A 13,247-nucleotide genomic window follows, 5' to 3' on the forward strand; every position below is an offset into this window, starting at 1 on the left:
TGTGGGTTAACGTAATGTATGTTTCAGGGGTGAAATTGCCGTTAAAAGTAAGCTGGCAAATGTCTGGTATTTATATGTACATTGTGCCAGCAAAGACGGCAATATACTGAAAAATTATTAGTAAAATGTTAGGGTTTCTGACCTTTTGCTGCTTGTCTTCACAAACCCTGCAATAGACATTTTGGGCCAGGATGCACCATGTAACAAAACCTTCAATACCTTATCGATGTATAAACAAAATTTTTTTCAATAAATTTAACTATATTTCAATTTTAATAATTATATAGAGGATATTACATGAGATATCAAGTTTTTCACAAGAGAAAACTGGTATTTCATCGATATCTATATAATAAATTGTAATATACTCTATTCAAGATTTTTGTTAATCAGTGATAGGTACTTTTTAGAACCCTTCTTAATTGCATGGACTTTTGGCAAGTGGTAATCATAACGTCGTCCAACCCATGTACATCCCTTCAGTGGGCAACATATCATAGACCTCTTTTTACTGCTGCAAAAGATATACAAAAAATGCAATCAATGTCATGAATGCTATCCTTAAATTATTACATTGCACAAATGATCATGTAACAGAGACATAAACCATAGACAGAAAAAAAACCTAGAAAATCCTGAAAAAAAAAAATAGATAGTACAACTCTATACAACTAGCAAATAGAATAGCTACATGTATATTAATGACCTTTAAACAGCTTCTCTTTGAAATTTCAAATGTTTCTTGGTGTCCCCAAATGTTCCCCCAGGAGATAAATTACTGTGAGGTGTCATATTGGGGTTATTTTTAGATAGTCTTTACTTACAAATATCAAAATGTGATTGTGAATGGGTTGGAAATAGAGTTGCACGTAGGAAGTATAGGTAATGAAATACAAAGTCATGTCACATCACTCATCATTTGTTGAGTAATTGAAAACAATGTTTTAATTCATTTTTATCTTTCTTCTATATTTAAGTTTTATATCAATTCTAGAAGAGTATGATGCATGAATGTAGAGATTTCAGACTCAAAGGGCATGGTTAAGGAACTAAAAAATTGATGCAAGTGATGTCATTCAATCTGTAATTTATCTCTTCACTTATTCATATATTTTGGTTTCATAAAGTTTTAACTTTTTGTGATGCTTAAGCTTATATTATAAAGGACTTACTTCTTTTCCTTTTCCTGATTGCCTTGTGCCCTTTTCTGATTCTTTTCTTTCTTAAGTTCCTCTATTTGACTTTTACTGAGTTTATGTGCATGCCTCATGTGGTTTGAAATATTATTATATTCCTTTTTGCAAATCTAGAAATAAAGTGAATAAATAATCCAAGGTCAAAAACGTTTAAGACCCCTAGAATGTGAAGGCACGAGAATGACAGCTGTATATTTCTGACCTATTCCCCAGTTAACACCTATTAAGATGGATCTGCTATAATTATAATTTAAAGAAATGACTATTTATCGCCAAACTGATATAGACTTATATAAGCATTAATAATCATAAGAGCTTTAAATTACAGTATTACTTTATAATTGTTGTATACAAAGTAATCTTAAACTCTTATTAGCTTTATACTTACACTGCATGGATATTTATAAACCTTTCGATGTATTTCTTCTCCATTCTTCGTCTCAGCCTTCTGTGCAGGATCATTTAAATAGTCCATAATCTTATGAGACTCATTGTACATTTTCATTTTTATTACCTCCGATGACATTCGAGCTCGAGGTGCAGGTATTGAGCCCACTTCTCTGATTCCGTGGAAATGGCACACTAGATTTTCCATGAGACTAAGAAAATTGCTCCTATACGACAAACCAATCTCCTTTGCCACTTTTTTTTCTTGGCGAAGTTGACCGACAAGGTCAATAGCATCGTATCCAGATTCATAATGGAAATACATTTCTTATCTATAAAAGCGATATAAGAAAGTTAATTAAAATGATTTCGTTGTGGCTGAATATCACTGACAATTTTAAAAAAATACAATTATTTTAAAGGCCGCAATGCATTAGTGTCCATAGACTAGTACCCAGTCACTGGTTTCATTTACTAGCGAGGAAATGGGGTTCCGCTTGCAGTATCGGAGATATATAGAGTAAAGGATAGGATACTTTTTACATGTTTAACCGGTAGAGTGTAAAAGGTAACTTTATGGGGGTACAGTATATGGGGTTAAGCATGGAATCCTACACATGTGTTTTATTTGTTGTATAGTTATTCTTTCGTCTTATGTTTACTATCAACCTAGAATTAATAACATCAGATTTCACAGGACAAAAATTACATTTCACATTGAACATTGAAGAACCAATCATACGATATACGACATGCAACTTGTATTGGCTTTTGACTTTATTAAAAAATGATAAGACAATAACACAAGCCAGGGGCGGAGAAGACGATAGGGAATTAAGGGGGGCTGGGGTGGGGCTGGGGCTGGGGGTCAGGGGCTGGAGCCCCCCCGGTTTTTCAAAAAGATAGGTGGTTTTGGTAGATATATATTAATAGACCTACAAATGTAAGCCCACTCCCCCCCCCCCCCCCCCCCATAAAAAAACGCTGCGCCGCACCAGCAATCCATAACTCCCCCCCCCCCCCCCCCCCCCCTCCTCCAACAAAGTACGTTGTGTACATTTTGAACATATTTAAGCTCTATCAAAGAGCCAAATTTAAACTCATTCAAGTAGCTCGCCGACCTACGGCTACGAACATCAGTTTTCAGTTTAGTTGGCCGTGGTGCTAATTTCGGTATGTTTTCGTTATAGGTCTCGTTACACAGAACCATGATCCTATATAATAAGAGTTGACATATTTTTTAAGCAAGTACATATATTTATCTGCCACCTTAATCTTTAACAACTGCATGTCCGTATTAACCAGTGTCGGTATGTTCATCCAATCAAAAAGGTAACGAGTTGCGATAACGAAATCATGTGCTAATCGCGACTCATCCGTAGAAAAGTTAAAGTATTTTAAACACACTTTGCTCAATATCTAGGGCTATAAGAACATTAAACATTACTGTTGTCCATAAACGACAATTTTATGAAGTATATTTAATAATCTAAACCAGAAAACTGCAAAATTACAACGGCGGTGTATGTACGCGATGAGACTGCTCTGCCACATAGTGAAGTGATATGATACTGACCCATATATGTATAAGTTGAATAAATTCAACTATTCAGCTCGCATCATAACGTTCCCTCGCATACCGAATTATTCAACTAGACTGTTCCAATTAGTAGTACTAAATGCCTATGTATTAGATCTGCAAAGAAATCCATTATTTAGGGCATTAAAACATTTCTTTTGATTTTTTCGCGGTAATTTCGACTCGTGTGACAATTTCGTTATAATGTGCTAATTTCGTTATGGCCGCAAGAAGGTTGATACAGTTACGTTATAGCGACTTGTGCATCTTGGTATGATATACAAAACAGGAAATTGAAATATAGATGTATATTTCTTTATTTACCGAGATCTACTGGCCCTGGTTGTACACTGAAGCCTGGATAGCGCTGTCCGGCGGATAAATCCTTATCCAATAATAGGTAAGTCTATGCTGTTTTCCAATAAATTTATCGACTGGATAAGATTTATCGGTCGGATAGCGCTATCCAGGCTTCGTACAACCGGACCCTGGTGTGTAAAATTGTGTGTCCAAACGATGGTAGAACTGTAAGGTGCGTCCCGACGTGTTCCATCAGCAGGCAGTAGATAGGCGCATAATGTACAGACTGACGTTTGCAGCCAGGTATTACGTACGTAGATTGCGACATGATATACAAGATTCAGTTTATCCATTGAATACATTTTCATGGTAACCCATCATATACCCAACGGAAAGATAGAGCTTTCCATATTCCGTTCTATTCAGACCCGTAAGAAGGGGAAGGGGCGTGGGGTCCTGCCCTGATTCCACGGTTTTGTGTTGCAACGGGGTTTATTCATCTGAATCGGAAAACCACCAGTATGGTTCTAGTAACTGCGTAAATAATTGTCTTAGATAAGCTATTTTTTATTATTAAAAATTGTTAACAAACCTTTATTTTATGTATTCCGAGAGAAATGGTGGCTTCTTTATTACATGAACACGATCACGTGACACGAGTGCATAAGCGCAATTACAAGTATGAACACTTTTTTTTTCAGTTCTTTGCGCTTGTGTTTATGATTGAGATAAGAAATGCTATAACTTATCTATAACTATCTGCACCAAGAAATGACTTATGTTTCATTAGTTACTCCCTTTATCGCAGATACAGCTAAGCTACTGTATGATAAGTAAGAAAGCATGGAAAAGGGCAATTTTATTTTCGATACATAATTAATAATGTCGTATAGGATTAATTAACAAATAACTATTTTAGAACGATTTCTTAGGGAAAGAATTCTATATTCTCTAATACTGTAAACAAATTACAGAAACTTTTTTCCTTCTATGTGCACGGTCAACGTTATATAACAATGGATACAGTCAATCAAAAACCTAGAACAATACGTTTCCCAACCATTCCGTTCCATTAACTATATTTTGAGCTACGGTTCATGGTACTGTCCACGGTTTCTAGTTGAGCGGGCTCATGTTTTACGCGACTTGAAGTTGCGAAAGGCCGATTAGCACTCTTATTCAGTCGTTTCATACAAGGCTCATGATTTACCCATTACGCATGTTCTTATAAAATTTCCGAGCCCATCCCACACGGCTTACCGCCTCATCTATCATGGTTTGAACTGTAAAGCTAATAGCGTTTTTACTCCGTCCCTAGAGAGTTAAGTCACCATGTTGATAGCAGCTATATTGGTGTACCTAACAAAAGAAACTAATGACAAAGTTATTGTCAGAGGTACACCAATGTGGCGGCTGTGACGTCATGTCTGACAATAGAGATGGCAGCCATATTGGTGTACCTAACAAAAGAAACTAATGACAAAGTTATTGTCAGAGGTACACCAATATGGCGGCTGTGACGTCATGTGAAAACGCTCTATAAGTATTATTATTATTGTTCATTACTCATCATCAGATAAATCACTATCTGATGACAGCTCCAAACAAAACTTTCATCCTCTTCATCTTACCGCATTAACATCAAGTCATTTAGCTCCACTGAGTTCTGTTCAGCTAAAGTGTGATCTATGCCACTGAGGTTAGAATACGTTTTCACTGGTGGCACCTGAACTGTGGTATCCCAGATACCACTCCATAACCGTCCCAAAAAGCAAACTTGGTTAGAGTAAACCATTCTTTTTTTCTTCAAGCATGCTGTCAATCCTGCATTAAGAGGGACATCAGGCTGAAGAGTATCCACATATTCGTCTATTAGCCTGATTTGCTCATGGATAAAGGAAACAAGTCGCCTCATTTCCTCCTTCAACATGTTGATCTCCTCTTCACACCTCTTGCTCAGGCAGGACAAATCAATAATTTGTCTCCTTAGAGAGGCTGGTACAGTAGTACCTCCATCTGTCATCGTAGAGTAAAGGCTACTTTTTGGATCCTTAGCCTCTTCATACAGGATCTGCTTATCAACAGGCAGTAACCCATTAACTTCCGACAAAGTCTTGTTGATTGATTTCACAACTTTGTCAATCTGTTTCGAAAGCTTTATAGCGATTGCTTGACCATCTATAAGGTAAAATGACAACAATCAGCAAAAAATGCAGTACAAGAGATTTTTATAATTTCCTTAACCAAATGTATTCCCTGATAATTCCCTGACATTAAAATGTTTTTGGATTTCTCTGCCTTTTAGAATTAGAGTGGGGACCTGAAGCTAATTAAATACATACATTAATTATTCATGTGAATTTTGGTACAATACCTGCATAAAACCAAAAAACATCTCTCCGATGCCATGCAGTGCAACTTCAGCAACAGTTCGCTTTTTCTTTTATCATTCAGTCGCGACTTGACAGTAATGAAAACATGGGATACATCAGACCATCTTTCTCTTACATTATTTTTTTTCTCCATGGCTTTTATAGCCTTCTCGTTTCTGTATCACAAAAATGAATGGTAAGTAAATACTTAATTGCTTGTTTCAGCTTCATGGGAAAACCCCTCCCAACACCCCACTCTCTCTATCTCTTCTGCAGGACCTCAGAACCAGTGGTTTCTACAGGAACATAGATTTACCAGTTTTCATTGCTACGGGCTGACCCAGACAGGAAAGAAGCTGCTGACACAGAAATTGGTCGATATCTTTACATTCTTTGATTGATGACAGTCTATAGAGACTTTACCATCATACCTTCACAATCACATGATGGCAGACATGACAGGAGGCAGGAACAAGTGAATCTGGTTTAATGTGTCGGATTTACATGAGAAAGGATTCAGTTTCCCAGGGGAAAAAGACTCTATTGTTTTGCTTCCTGTAATGGCTACCTGATCACGTGATGGTGGAAATTAGCCTCTGTTGCCCAATTTTCATGTCTCGTATGTTTTGTCAATCAGTGCGTATCAATTAAGACAGTAAAAGTAATATCTTCATATTTTGGCATTACAATTAATAGAATCTTGGCAACAAAATCTTTAAAATGTTCATACATTATACATAGTTTAATCATTGACAAAGCTACATGACTGAAAATATCTTACTTACCGTTTAATTTTCTTTTCTACATCTCTGACTTTCTCTTGGTCTTCCTCCTGCACACAACTTAATTCATTTCTGCAAATTAAGAAATGGAGCTGTTTAGGAAATATATTTGGTTTATCACTTATAATTCTTTATTAGGAATTCTGTACTAGGGGAGAGGTGGATGGCCTGACACTACACAGACTAACAATTAAGATGGAATGAGCAAAATCAGAAATCCTCCTAAAAGTACTATACTATTATATTGCTTGGTATACATGAATGCTATGTATCCACACTTACATACCTGAGCTTTTTAGCTGAAAGAAGGAGGCTTACGTAAGTTTCATCCCACTGCAGTATCAAACCTTTAAACATAAATTACACATATGAAAATAAATGAATACAAATAAAAGACAGCTATTTTCAGCAAGTGTTTCATTTCTAATAACAGCTATATACATATATGCATCATTGCTGTGAAAACAGAAATTTCATGTAAATATGATTCAAAATACCTTGTTCTTTTGGCTTTAAAGCATCTACTTCTTCATCTTTCCACTCTTGTATCTTGACAGTATCACATTCAACTAGGTATTACAAGAATAAAAAATAGATTTAAGAAGAGTTGAAGAAATTATCTCAAAGCATGTGTGGAGTGCGATTGTGTGTAATAGCATAGCATTTAAATTAAAGTATTTCCATGATAATAAGTTATACATTTAAGAACAGATAGTGATAAATTAATACCTGGGAGTTTATCGGTAACTGCTTTAAGCTTTGAAGTGACATCCTTGAGAAGAGTTTCTGCTCTCAAATATTTTGCTTTAAGACTAACACCTTATAAAAAATAACATGAATTAATTTATTTTGCAAATCACAGTTTTATCATAGCTGATCGGTTTTTTCTGCATCTTAATTATATTTCTTGGAAAATGGAAGTGGGTATAGTAATTTAAGAAAAAGAAAGAGTTTACCCTGGAAGCTAAAAAGACCTCAAATACTGTAACATGTTATGTTATAACCACCTTTTAGCTTCTCTCGTAATGGTGGCTGTTTCATTGTACAATGTAGTTATAATTTATTCATATCTTAAGGTATTTCGAGTCACATGAGTGCACACACTCTATAGATAACTAGTACATAGTATCATCCTTTGATTTTAAAAAATTATCAAAGTACAGTATTTAAGCATAAAATGTACTCATCAAAAGCATGTTATGTTATGCACATGTAGTCATAAGCAACACGAACACTGCCATTCTGACAGCTTGTTTGGTGATATTATGTCACTGTTACAGTATATAGGCATCAGGGAAATGTAACTTATTATAATTTTTACATACCAAATTTGAAGTACAAATGATGACCATAGCGAAGTAATCCATCAGTCAAGACATCGGTTCTTTTGTGGGCACTCATTTCTTTAGTAATACACGAGAACCTTCTCAAAAAAGACCATAACCGTTCTACTCCTTCACCATCTGTTAAACCAATACCTTCAATCCTTCTCAGACTATACTGGATCTTTAAACATGCAGCAAAATTGAGAAAATTACTAAGCATTGAGACACAAGAAGGATAGCTATTATACAATTGGTAAAATATAGAAATTAAGATACAAAATGGCATCAGTCATAAGACCAATACAAAAATAACTGTTTTTCTTCTCACCTGGCATGAAGCCTTGTGTCCATAGCATTGAAATATGGGTATGGCCACATCAACACCTTCTATGAGGCTTTCCTGAGAGGAGCACTATAAATTATGCAGAAATTTATAAATTAAAACAAGATAGCTAGAGTACAAACAAACCATACTTGTAAACACTATAAGATTTATTTAGTGTTTGTTACATTTTATGTGCAAAATAGCACAAAGTATTTCACACTTTTAGTGTTTGGAAATGTTGACTGAAGGGATGATTTAACACAACACATCCTACGTCAGAGTTGCATGCTATACTACATCAATATTCGTCTGCCACTTCTGACTTCAAAATACCATGGGGAAGGGTAGATGTAATTTCTGAAATTTCTGGAATATAAGCCTGCAAATAAGATTGGCATTATAGTCACCCTAAAACACTCTAAAAGTTTATATTACATAATATAAAATGCTTAATTTCATCATCTATATCTGAGTCTATGATATTACTAACCTTTAAATGCTGTGACAAAAGACAAGCAATGTAATACATGATGATAACTCTACTTTTAGCATTCTCATTAAAACTTCTAAGTTTTTTTAGCTCATAAACAGAGTATGATATTCCGTGCAGAGAAAAGAAATTTAACATTTAGTACAACAAAAACTGTTTCACATACAGTATGCATGAAGGCATAGAACCTGCAGCTTCTGATGGAATACATTTCCTTTCATACTCAAAAAATAATTATTTACCGACAGACTATAGAGAATTCATTGACATGAAGAATCATACATTGCTTGGCAATGCCATATATTTATGATAATTTGGTATTCCGTTATTTTACATCTGTGAAAAAATGAACGGCCTAATCCTTGATATTAATTATTAAGTTACAGCTTCTTACCTTTCACCATACTTTATGTTATGAAATCCTTTAGGAAAATCGTGTCGGCATACTCGGCCGAAGACACCTTTCTCATCAAAGAGCTTGTTTTTCCCCTTGGATCTCAAAGCAGTTAGAACCTCTCCGGCATGGAATTTACTACAGTTCTGTAAAAAATAAGGAATAAAAAACAGTCATATATAAATGCCCTTTCAATGGAGTGACGTTGGAGTGTGCATAATAAAAAGTCATTAAACATGTCAATTTTAATAATCTGGAGTAGATCGGAGAGGTTTTTACCTGTTCCATGTCTGCCCCAGCTTTACCATAGCTGTTGACAAAGTTATCAACATCATCCTGACCTGCAAATAGTAGTGTTCCATGTTTTGGTGTTCCTAAATGATGTCCCTTCTCCTTTTTCCTGCAAAGTCCAAAACACCCATCCATGCTTTCAATGAGAACACCCCCATCCTGTTGAAAAAACGAAGAAGAGTAAAAAAAAGGAATCTAACAGTATATATTCATTTGAAGAAATAGAAAAATTGTGCATGCAAGTGCTTGCCCAGGGATGGTAAATATGGGTGGCTGGGGGAAGTTCTTTCATTGGTTAGTTCATTGCTAGGCTTATTATGGCCATGGTCACGTGGCTATCAGTCTCCCTCGCATCCGTTTTTAGTGTCGGTCGTCACGCAATGCTCCCTCCGTACAGCTGCAATGCATATGCCCCTCCCCACTCACTTTGAAAAAGGCTATTCTGCCGTAATGCTATCCTGAATAAGACATATAGGTATGCACTTAATTCCAACTAATAGAATCATGATATTTATGATAGTTATAATACGAAAATAGTTGTACCGCTGGACATAAAGGACACAATGCGCCATTGTAGAGGTCTTTAACATACTTTGTCAAATGCCTGTATTCATACATGAAGTGCCTACATGTGGACAAAAAACCAGTTTAATATTGTTACTTCGATAAAATAGTTCAGCAAGTCAATAAGTGAATGTTAATTGAAAGAAAATATCAGTTTAATGTAGAGTAGAACTTTCATTTCAAGCCTTTACTTTTTGGACATACGTATTAATGGGAGGCAATATTTTGCATGGCAAGTTTGATTACTCTAAACAGTTTATACACATACCTGAATTCTTCAAAGCAATCTGAATTCAGTATATTATAAATGGAATTGACCTGTATTTAATTTTTTTATGGAATTGACCTGCATTTAACAAGAACTAACACAAACAAGTGTAGACCTCGTGGCTTTGTCCGCCATGTTTTATTCTGACTCTACGGCGCGCAAAGCACGCTAGTACATTTTAAACACAGGGGGCCCAATACACAACATATCCCCCCAACAAGGTCTTTCAAAAAACACAAAACAAATGTATGTGTAAAGAACAGTGTCTATAGGTCCAACATAACACGAGGCTTGGGTGCCCTCTGTGATCTTCTGACTGGTGCAGGAGATGGACACAACGGTGACCCATGTTCCCAAATTGGAGCATTGTTCGGAGCACTTGTGGGAGTACTTGTGGGTGTATTTGCAGGGATACTTGTGGAGGTCGCAGCTGTAGGTGAACAGATCGCCTCTGTATTGGACATAACTGGGGTGTCTCTGGGTGCTGGAACATGCAACATTACATCAGGCAGCTGTGTCTCCTGCAGCTGCGGAACAATGGGTGTTTCCTTCAGAATACTTTGGTTGGCAGAACGCCTACGAACCTGGTCTTGGTGCTTCCTCACCAAGCCACCCTGCAATAACTCAACAATGAATGACACTGGACCTGTCTGTGCCACAAGAAGGCCTGGTAAAGCAGCAGTAAGGGGGACTCGCGGTCAATGTCAAAGATTTACGGGTTTTACAGGCGGTTTAAGGAAGGCGCCGGCAGCGGGAATAAGCCGCGCGCCGTGTCCTTACTGCTGCTAGTTGTCGAACCGCAAACGGAGGTTAAAATCTTTTGTTGGATATACGATGCACGAATGTAAAAAGTTCACCAATGACTTCTGTATAATTTGCCTAAGATCCAAAGTTAACATACCTAAGCCCAAGGGTTTCTGGTGTTGTGGTAAGAAAATGCAAATAGAAGACGACACGTCAGCGCAGTGTTACGAGTGTGGTAAGAATATTCGTAATGCCGTACCAAATGCTACCAAAGAGCAGTATTACGCCAATGGAGGTCGTAAGAAAACGCCATATAAGAGAATAAAATACTTCAGGGACTGGATGAGTCATATCCAAGGTTATCGACCGGTATATTTAAGCGACGAAGTAAAGAAGAAAATCATAGACCATTTAGAAGAGCCAACCCCACAAAGCCTACGGAAGACATTGAAAAAATTAAAACTAGGGAAATATTACAAAGCTATTCCCTATCTTTTGTCTGAAATTACCGGTAAGTCTATTCCTGAGGTTTCTGATATGACAAAAGCCGAGTGGATGTTTTGTCGGCTGGATAAGGATATTCCTTATTACCCTAACGTAATCTACGAAATATTTTACAAAATTGACCCCAACCACCCCCTGTTAGGATGGATTCCGAGGCGACAATAACATATTACGCGTAATTCATACGATGAATTTATATTACGCGTAATAATTTGCCAAATAAGGTTATGCAAATAATTCATATTACGCGTAATAATTCGCCAAATAATTCATATTACGCGTAATAATTCGCCAAATAATTCATATTACGCGTAATAATTCACTGAATTTATATTACGCGTAATAATTCACTGAATTTATATTACGCGTAATTTCTGGACTGACGTTCGATATGTAAATAGAATCCCGTCACGATATTTACTGAGCAAGCTTTCTTTGAAGCTCTTCTTTTGCCTCCTGGTAGATCTTTTTGCGAGATTCCTCGGAAAGATCTTTTACGACTGTTTTTTTGTTCCTTATGTCCGACTTTAGTTTCTCGTATTTGTCTTCTTCGGCCAGAATAAGCGAAAATTCTACGTCGTCTATCTTTCTGTCACGCAAAGCCTTTGAGACAAGATCGGTAATTGTATTTACTTTAGCCCTTGACAGAGCTATTGTCGTGTCATGCTTGGATATTTTGCTTGACAACTGTTTCATAATGCCCGTAGCAACAGCCGAAATAATACCACAAGCTGCCCCAACGCCGGCCAAAGGAACTCCAACAATTATTCCCGGTCCACTAAGCGAAGTAGCAACGCCAGAGCCCGTTAACACGACAGATATGAATCCTGAAGTTATCGCAATCTTATGTAGCGTACTCCGTGCTCTGACGTATTTTTTTCGGACTTTTTCGTAGTGTTTTGCTTGTCCTTCCAAGTAAGCCAGGATTAAGTTTGCTTTATTCAGACGAAAGTTTTCGGCGTTTAGTTCGTTAGGTGTAGTATAGGGAACATCTTGGTACAACTTAGGTGCTGATGGTATAACATCCATTATATATACTAATGTACGACGCTTTTGGGAATGATATTGAGGAGCAGCCACATCACGACAACCGGGATTACTGGAATTGGAGAGCATTTAGGAAGATGTTTCCGCATGCAGACCCTAGTAAGTTCGAAAGAAGGCCCGATGGTATTTACTATAACGGCTCCAGAATGTACAGCAATGAGGATTTGAAACCTACGCTGGTCGATCAGATAGACAATCAACTGAAGAATTCTGGTTATATCGAACATAAGCCCTTGCATGTCGAACCTAAACCTAGTTGGTCAAAGGAATTATTGCTTGGTACCGGTACTTATCCGATACCCGCGGTTTCATTTGATGAACATCCAAGTTTGGATTTGACATTGAACATGCGGATCTCTAACAACCATTCCTTTCCGTTAAAGGTGCGAGATATCTTCAAAAACGTGCCCATTGTTCATACCACCGCTAAGGAATCTCATGAATGGTTAAGTGGTCCTAACATGCGTTATTGGCCGCAGCAACTAAACTTTGCGGTTTGGTGTGCCACCAGCGGCTGCGGTGTAAGTGCGAAGTTGATGAAGAATTCGATATTTATGTTTCACTTCCACTTTACCGTCCGAAGAATACTGCATGAGATGGGTGTTATTGCGCTGCCGGGAGATGCCGCGTTTTATCCAAGAGATAACAAATACAGCGTGCCGGCTTATGATAGACTTTG

At 37.0% G+C, this 13,247-nt stretch overlaps 4 protein-coding genes across 4 annotated transcripts; all 4 read right to left on the reverse strand.

Annotated features, from left to right (window-relative positions):
* Window positions 1-369: 369 nt before the first annotated feature.
* On the reverse strand, window positions 370-1,961 carry LOC148913284 (uncharacterized). Its single transcript, XM_089026020.1, has 4 exons — window positions 1,711-1,961; window positions 1,585-1,644; window positions 1,173-1,306; window positions 370-514 (listed from the first exon to the last, which is right to left on the reverse strand). Exons 1-4 carry the CDS (start codon window positions 1,906-1,908, stop codon window positions 370-372), a joined length of 537 nt encoding a protein of 178 aa, XP_088882146.1. The 5' UTR covers window positions 1,909-1,961.
* A 2,064-nt stretch (window positions 1,962-4,025) lies between these two features.
* LOC148913286 (uncharacterized) lies at window positions 4,026-5,605 on the reverse strand. Its single transcript, XM_089028235.1, has one exon. It carries the CDS (start codon window positions 5,483-5,485, stop codon window positions 5,090-5,092), a length of 396 nt encoding a protein of 131 aa, XP_088884361.1. The 5' UTR covers window positions 5,486-5,605; the 3' UTR covers window positions 4,026-5,089.
* On the reverse strand, window positions 4,026-8,399 carry LOC148913285 (uncharacterized). Its single transcript, XM_089028150.1, has 8 exons — window positions 8,270-8,399; window positions 7,942-8,122; window positions 7,346-7,435; window positions 7,114-7,185; window positions 6,903-6,963; window positions 6,620-6,688; window positions 5,837-6,010; window positions 4,026-5,640 (listed from the first exon to the last, which is right to left on the reverse strand). Exons 2-8 carry the CDS (start codon window positions 8,015-8,017, stop codon window positions 5,601-5,603), a joined length of 582 nt encoding a protein of 193 aa, XP_088884276.1. The 5' UTR covers window positions 8,018-8,122; window positions 8,270-8,399; the 3' UTR covers window positions 4,026-5,600.
* Window positions 8,400-8,415: 16 nt separating this feature from the next.
* On the reverse strand, window positions 8,416-11,581 carry LOC148913287 (uncharacterized). The gene is made up of 5 exons (XM_089028187.1): window positions 10,274-11,581; window positions 9,985-10,066; window positions 9,430-9,600; window positions 8,757-9,296; window positions 8,416-8,645 (listed from the first exon to the last, which is right to left on the reverse strand). Exons 2-4 carry the CDS (start codon window positions 10,057-10,059, stop codon window positions 9,147-9,149), a joined length of 396 nt encoding a protein of 131 aa, XP_088884313.1. The 5' UTR covers window positions 10,060-10,066; window positions 10,274-11,581; the 3' UTR covers window positions 8,416-8,645; window positions 8,757-9,146.
* Between the last annotated feature and the right edge of the window lie 1,666 nt (window positions 11,582-13,247).

The sequence above is a fragment of the Actinia tenebrosa genome, unplaced genomic scaffold (genome assembly GCF_029948245.1).
Source record: "Actinia tenebrosa isolate PJP-AT-01 unplaced genomic scaffold, QUT_ActTen_1.0 PGA_scaffold0__85_contigs__length_37466705, whole genome shotgun sequence".
Taxonomy (NCBI): domain Eukaryota; kingdom Metazoa; phylum Cnidaria; class Anthozoa; order Actiniaria; family Actiniidae; genus Actinia; species Actinia tenebrosa.

Bases quoted from the DNA above. Each gene is read 5' to 3' on its own strand.
- LOC148913287 (XM_089028187.1), bottom strand. From the start codon at position 10,059: ATGTATGAATACAGGCATTTGACAAAGTATGTTAAAGACCTCTACAAT. The intron at 9,601-9,984 runs GTACAACTATTT...TTTTTTCAACAG, and splicing joins TGTGTCCTTTATGTCCAGCG to GATGGGGGTGTTCTCATTGA. The intron at 9,297-9,429 runs GTAAAAACCTCT...TATTTTTTACAG, and splicing joins CTGGGGCAGACATGGAACAG to AACTGTAGTAAATTCCATGC.
- LOC148913284 (XM_089026020.1), bottom strand. From the start codon at position 1,908: ATGTATTTCCATTATGAATCTGGATACGATGCTATTGACCTTGTCGGT. The intron at 1,307-1,584 runs GTAAGTATAAAG...CTTTATTTCTAG, and splicing joins TTTATAAATATCCATGCAGT to ATTTGCAAAAAGGAATATAA. The intron at 515-1,172 runs GTAAGTCCTTTA...TATCTTTTGCAG, and splicing joins AATCAGGAAAAGGAAAAGAA to CAGTAAAAAGAGGTCTATGA.
- LOC148913285 (XM_089028150.1), bottom strand. From the start codon at position 8,017: ATGAGTGCCCACAAAAGAACCGATGTCTTGACTGATGGATTACTTCGC. The intron at 6,964-7,113 runs GTATTTTGAATC...TTATGTTTAAAG, and splicing joins TTTAAAGCCAAAAGAACAAG to GTTTGATACTGCAGTGGGAT. The intron at 5,641-5,836 runs GTATTGTACCAA...TTTACCTTATAG, and splicing joins TGTTTTTTGGTTTTATGCAG to ATGGTCAAGCAATCGCTATA.
- LOC148913286 (XM_089028235.1), bottom strand. From the start codon at position 5,485: ATGACAGATGGAGGTACTACTGTACCAGCCTCTCTAAGGAGACAAATT.